This window comes from Cherax quadricarinatus, chromosome 5 (genome assembly GCF_038502225.1).
Source record: "Cherax quadricarinatus isolate ZL_2023a chromosome 5, ASM3850222v1, whole genome shotgun sequence".
Lineage (NCBI taxonomy): Eukaryota > Metazoa > Arthropoda > Malacostraca > Decapoda > Parastacidae > Cherax > Cherax quadricarinatus.
The window spans coordinates 65,657,143-65,664,642 of NC_091296.1; the positions used below are offsets into that span (position 1 = coordinate 65,657,143).

The following is a 7,500-nucleotide window of genomic DNA, read 5'->3' on the forward strand; positions in this document are numbered from 1 at the left end:
CCGTGCATTTTGTAACAGAGACAGAAAGGTCAGACAGAGAGTGTGTCTTCCTGGAGCTGGTATTGGTGACATAGCCAGCAGGTTGGATATTATTATGGCAGGTAATGGGAACAAGCTCATTATCTGTCTTAGTGCTGGGGGTAATGACGTTGGGAAGGGCAGAAGAGAGGAGCTGCTGGATAAGTACAGGTCAGCCATAGAAGTAGTTAGGTCTAAGGGAGGGATCCCAGTCATATGTAGCATCTTGCCTAGAAAGGGAGTGGGCAATGAATGGATGTCTAGGGCAATTGGTATAAATTACTGGCTAGACAGGTACTGCAAGGAACTTGCAATCCCATTCATTGATAACTGGGACCTATTCTTTGGCAAACGTGATATGTATGCAAGGGATGGGGTTCATGTCTCTGGGGATGGAGTGGTTGCATTAGCCAAATCAACTGAGAGGGTAATTTATGACTTGTCTAGGAATTTAAACTGATAGATTATAGAGGTATGGGTGTTTGTGGGAAACAGTCAGACTGCAGCATTAGGGTTAAAAACAGCAGTTGTTACCGGGATACCTCAGGGATATGTTTAAAAGACAATATTCAAAATAAAGTTGCTAGTAATGGCAAATCAATTGAGCAACAAACAGAGAAAGATAGTAGAGGGCAACGAGTGACTAGCTCCCTTAAGGTTTACTATACAAATAGTAGGAGTCTAAGAAATAAGATAGATGAGCTAAGATTACTTGCAAGTGTAGGTAATATAGATATTATTGGTATAACAAACCTGGTTAAACCTGAAAGATAGAGAAATGCCTTCTGAATGCAACATACATGGTTATAAACTATTCCACACTGATAGGGTCAACAGGAAGGGTGGTGGTGTGGCGATGTAAGTCAGAGAAAATTTAAATTGTTGTCTTAGACATAATATAAGATTAGAAACATCGAACACATAATCTGTTTGGCTACAGTTTCTCGAGGGACGTGACAAATTAATTTTGGGTGTGATTTATAGGCCCCCAAACCTAGATAGGGGGGCAGTAAGCTGTTATGGGACGAAATTCATAAGGCATCTAGATATGAAAATGTTGTGATAATGGGAGATTTTTAACTTTAGACAAATTGATTGGAACAGTATGACAGGAAATCTTGAGTCTAGTGACTTTCTTGATACGGTTCAGGATTGCTTTTTAGAACAGGTTGTGACAGAACCAACTAGAGGAAACAATCTGCTTGACTTGGTTCTTGCCAACAAAGATTCACTAATTAATAATCTTGAGGTTAATGATGAGCTTAGGGAAAGTGATCACAAATCACTTAGTTTCAATATATCATGGAATTACCCAGATAACTGCAATCAAATCTCTGTCCCAGATTTTCGCTTGGCCGACTTCATGGGACTGAAAAATTACCTGGGTGGGCTAAATTGGGATGTCCTGACTATGTGTCAGGTAGGTGATCTTGGTTGCCAATATGACGTTTTTCAGAGCATAGTTCTAGCTGCCCAGACAATTTTTGTTCCGAGTAGGGAAATTATATCTAACAAAAATGATCCCAAATGGATGAACAATAGATTAAAATATCTCATTGGTCAAAAGAGAGGCATATATAGGCATATCAAAAGAGGGGATAGGCAGTTAAGAATCAATATATTCAATTAAAGAGAGAAATAAAGAAAGGAATAAGAAAAGCAAAAGGGATTATGAGGCTAAGGTCGCAAGGGATTCGAAGACTAACCCAAAAGGGTTCTTTCAGTTATACAGAAGTAAGATTAGGGACAAGATTGGCCCACTTAAGAGTAACTCTGGTCAGATCACTGACAGTGATAAGAATATGTGTGAAATTCTCAGTACCTACTTCCTCTCAGTTTTCACCCAGGAAAATACTAGCGATATTCCTGAAATAATAGATTATGTAGAACAGGATGTTAATAAACTATGTACGATTGCGGTAACTAGTGACATGGTCCTCAGACAAATTGAGAAACTGAAACCTAACAAATCCCCAGGTCCTGATGAACTGTTTGCAAGGGCGTTAAAGGAATGTAAAGAGGAACTTAGCGTACCTTTGGCTAATCTTTTTAACATATCACTATAAACTGGCATAGTGCCTGATAAGTGGAAAATGGCAAATGTAATACCTATTTACAAGGCAGGTGACAGGTCCTTGGCTTCGAACTATAGACCAATAAGCCTTACCTCCATAGTGGGAAAATTTATGGAATCAATAATTGCCGAAGCAATTCGTAGCCATCTTGACAGGCACAGATTGATTAATGAATCTCAACATAGTTTTACAAAGGGGCGTTCCTGTCTTACGAATTTACTAACTTTTTTCACTAAGGTGTTTGAGGAGGTAGATCATGGAAATGAATATGATATTGTGTATATGGACTTCAGTAAGGCTTTCGATAGAGCTCCACACCAGAGGCTATTGAGGAAACTTAAGGCACACGGAATAGGAGGAGAAATTTTTTCCTGGGTAGAGGCATGGCTGACAAATAGACAGTAGAGAGTTTGCATAAATGGGGAGAAATCAGAATGGGGGCACGTCACAAGCGGTTTTCCTAAGGGGTCAGTGTTGGGCCCGTTGTTGTTCACAATTTACATAAACGACATAGATGAGGGAATAAATAAGCGACATAAGTAAATTTGCTGATGACACCAAAATAGGCCGTCCAATTCATTCTAATGAGGACACTAGAGCACTCCAGGATGATTTGAATAGACTGATGCAATGGTCGGAGAAGTGGCAGATGCAGTTTAATATTGACAAATGCAAAGTTCTCAATTAGGTTGGACAGTTAAATAACCATGCTACATATAAACTAAATAATGTAGATCTTAATACTACTGATTGCGAAAAGGATTTAGGAGTTCTGGTTAGCAGCAATCTAAAACCAAGACAACAGTGCATTAGTGCTCGCAATAAAGCTAACAGAATTCTTGGCTTCATATCTAGAAGTATAAATAATAGAAGTCCTCACGTTGTTCTTCAACTCTATATATTCTTGGTTAGGCCTCATTTAGACTATGCTGCTCAGTTCTGGTCACTGTATTACAGAATGGATATAAATGCTCTGGAAAACGTACAGAGGAGGATGGCAAAGATGATCCCATGCATCAGAAATCTTCCCTATGAGGATAGACTGAGGGCCCTGAATCTGCACTCTCTCGAAAGGCGTAGGATTAGGGGGGATATGATCGAGGTGTATAAATGGAAAACAGGAATAAACAAAGGGGATGTAAATAGCGTGCTGAAAATTTCCAGCTAAGACAGGACTCTCAGCAGTGGTTTCAAGATGGAAAAATTCAGATTCAGGAAGGATATAGGAAAGCACTGGTTTGGTAATAGAGTTGTGGATGAGTGGAACAAACTCCCGAGTACAGTTATTCAGGCTAAAACGTTGAGTAGTTTTAAAAATAGGCTAGATAAATACATGAGTAGGTGTGGGTGGGTGTGAGTTGGACCTGACTAGCTTGTGCTGCTGGTCTGGTGCAGTGCTCCATCCTTGAGTGAAGGTGACCAGAATGGGTGGGTCATTGGGCTAATCCGGGGGGAGGGTCATTGGTCTTATACGGGGGGGGGACATGGACCTGCTCCGCATGGGTCAGTAGGCCTGTTGCAGTGTTCCTTCTTTCTTATGTTCTAATGTACCTTGTTACACAGTTCGTAGATTCGAGTCTCCTTCGGCCAGAGATCAGTGTTTATATATATATATATATATATATATATATATATATATATATATACATATATATACATATATATACATATATATACATATATATACATATATATACATATATATATATATATATATATATATATATATATATATATATATATATATACATATATATATATATATACATATATATATATCGTGCCGAATATGTAAAACTGGTCATTTAGCAAGAACTCATTTAAATTAAGTCCTTTCTAAAAAAAATTCTTATACGTTTAAAGATATATTTTTTTCATTAATGTTAATGTAAAAATTTTTAATTTTGCACCAAAAGAATCTTAGAAAACTTACCCAACCTTATTATAACAAGAACAATTTATTTTAGCCTAACCCAACTAAACATATTTTAGATTTGTTTACAATAATTTAATACTAAACAAACACAGTGAAATATATTTTTTTTCGTTAGGTTCAGAATGATTTTGGCGAAATTATTGCATACACAAATTTTCGCTTGTCCTATATGGCAAGATGAGTGTTGCTATTTAAGCCAAGATCGCAAGTTCTGCCTATTCGGCACGACATATATATATATTTATATATATATATATATATATATATATATATATATATATATATATATATATATATATATATATATATATATATATATATATATATATATATATATATATGTATATATATATATATATACATATATATATATATATATATATATATATATATATATATATATATATATATATATATATATATATATATATATATATATATATATATATATATATATATATATATATATATATATATATATATAATTTTTTTTTTATTTTTTATTATCACACTGGCCGATTCCCACCAAGGCAGGGTGGCTCGAAAAAGAAAAGCTTTCACCATCATTCACTCCATCACTGTCTTGCCAGAAGGGTGCTTTACACTACAGTTTTTAATAAACTGCAACATTAACACCCCTCCTTCAGAGTGCAGGCACTGTACTTCCCATCTCCAGGACTCAAGTCCGGCCTGCCGGTTTCCCTGAATCCCTTCATAAATGTTACTTTGCTCACACTCCAACAGCACGTCAAGTATTAAAAACCATTTGTCTCCATTCACTCCTATCAAACAACGCTCACGAATGCCCGCTGGAAGTCCAAGCCCCTCGCACACAAAACCTCCTTTACCCCCTCCCTCCAACCTTACCTAGGCCGACCTCTACCCCGCCTTCCTTCCACTACAGATTGATACACTCTTGAAGTCATTCTGTTTCGCTTCATTCTCTCTACATGTCCGAACCACGTCAAAAACCCTTCATCAGCCCTCTGGACAACAGTTTTGGCAATCCCGCACCTCCTCCTAACTTCCAAACTACGAATTCTCTGCATTATATTCACACCACACATTGCCCTCAGACATGACATCTCCACTGCCTCCAGCCTTCTCCTCGCTGCAACATTCATCACCCATGCTTCACACCCATATAAGAGCGTTGGTAAAACTATACTCTCATACATTCCCCTCTTTGCCTCCAAAGACAAAGTTCTTTGTCTCCACAGACTCCTAAGTGCACCACTCACCCTTTTTCCCTCATCAATTCTATGATTCACCTCATCTTTCATAGACCCATCCACTGACACGTCCACTCCCAAATATCTGAATACATTCACCTCCTCCATACTCTCTCCCTCCAATATGATAACCAATCTTTCATCACCTAATCTTTTTGTTAACCTCATAACCTTACTCTTTCCTGTATTCACTTTTAATTTTCTTCTTTTGCACACTCTACCAAATTCATCCACCAACCTCTGCAACTTCTCTTCAGAATCTTCCAAGAGCACAGTGTCATCAGCAAAGAGCAACTGTGACAACTCCCACTTTATATGTGATTCTTTATCTTTTAACTCCAGGCCTCTTGCCAAGACCCTCGCATTTACTTCTCTTACAACCCCATCTATAAATATATTAAACAACCACGGTGACATCACACATCCTTGTCTAAGGCCTACTTTTACTGGGAAATAATCTCCCTCATTCCTACATACTCTAACTTGAGCCTCACTATCCTCGTAAAAAACTCTTCACTGCTTTCAGTAACCTACCTCCTACACCATACACCTGCAACATCTGCCACATTACCCCCCTATCCACCCTGTCATACGCCTTTTCCAAATCCATAAATGCCACAAAAACCTCTTTAGCCTTATCTAAATACTGTTCACATATATGTTTCACTGTATAGACCTGGTCCAGGGTAACTAAGGATCCCAGGACAGCTAGTTTTCTGTTCCAGCGACTCAGCGCTGCTGTTCAGAGGGGTAATGCCTGCTGTATGTTAGGCACGCGCCCCAGTTCTGAAGAGCTGGATGAGATTTACGCAATATAATCAATGACAAACATGTAACAATATGTACTGGACATTTATCTCTCACATCTCATGTACTGTATATGCCATCTTTATGTCAATATTGTATCTCTTAAACCTTTTTGTACCATATTATGTAATATTATATATATATATATATATATATATATATATATATATATATATATATATATATATATATATATATATATATATATATATATATATATGTATATATAAAAAAACAGTCACAGAGGGGGGAGTTGAATGGTAGTTATTGACCTTTCGTGTTGCAATCAACACATCTTCTGGAATTTTCAGTGATGCAGAAAGGTGGAGGAGATCCAAGGTAATATGATCACAGGGATAGTCCTAGCTGGAGTAAAGACGTTCCTTGCGACAGTATTTGCTTGAGCTAATCATCGTGTTGGTGTCCGAGGTCATTCACAGAATTCTGAGCCGGGAAAAAATTATGAGCTTTTGGCACATAAATGAGGTTTTTTTTACAATGATATGTGTGTGAGAGAGAGAGAGAGAGAGAGAGAGAGAGAGAGAGAGAGAGAGGTGATGGAAGAAACTCCGAAGATAGAAAATAAAATTAAAATACTGAAGGTGGTCAAAATGTCGTTGTGCAGGACCATGGTAGCAACATTTCGTATATAATTTTTTGGATAATTATCTTTTTATTTTTTTTGCAGATACTTAAGCGACCCACATCACGACAATGGTAAGTAGCAATTGTTTTTTTTTTTTGGTATTTTGTTTTTTCTGTGTGATTTATTTGTTCTGGCGAGATGGTCCAGGTGGTACCACTTGTTCTGGCGAGATGGTCCAGGTGGTATCACTTGTTCTGGCAAGATGGTCCATGTGGTATCACTTGTTCTGACGAGATGGTCCAGGTGGTATCACTTGTTCTGGCGAGATGGTCCAAGTGGTACCACTTGTTCTGGTGAGATGGTCCAGGTGGTATCACTTGTTCTGACGAGATGGTCCAGGTGGTACCACTTGTTCTGGCAAGATGGTCCATGTGGTATCACTTGTTCTGACGAGATGGTCCAGGTGGTATCACTTGTTCTGGCGAGATGGTCCAGGTGGTACCACTTGTTCTGGTGAGATGGTCCAGGTGGTATCACTTGTTCTGACGAGATGGTCCAGGTGGTATCACTTGTTCTGGCAAGATGGTCCATGTGGTATCACTTGTTCTGACGAGATGGTCCAGGTGGTATCACTTGTTCTGGCGAGATGGTCCAGGTGGTATCACTTGTTCTGGCAAGATGGTCCAGGTGGTACCACTTGTTCTGGCAAGATGGTCCAGGTGGTATCACTTGTTCTGGCGAGATGGTCCAGGTGGTATCACTTGTTCTGGCGAGATGGTCCAGGTGGTATCACTTGTTCTGGCGAGATGGTCCAGGTGGTATCACTTGTTCTGGCGAGATGGTCCA

At 38.4% G+C, this 7,500-nt stretch overlaps 1 protein-coding gene across 2 annotated transcripts in view; it reads left to right on the forward strand.

Annotated features, from left to right (window-relative positions):
- The window catches only part of LOC138855223 (N-acetylneuraminate lyase-like), a 93,908-nt gene that overhangs the window by 7,577 nt on the left and 78,831 nt on the right, over positions 1 to 7,500 (forward strand). For both annotated transcript variants that reach the window (XM_070103432.1, XM_070103426.1), the window contains exon 2: positions 6,757 to 6,785. In XM_070103432.1, coding sequence (XP_069959533.1) covers positions 6,783 to 6,785 — 3 coding nt within the window. In that variant the 5' untranslated portion in view covers positions 6,757 to 6,782. The remainder of the gene's footprint in view (positions 1 to 6,756; positions 6,786 to 7,500) is intronic.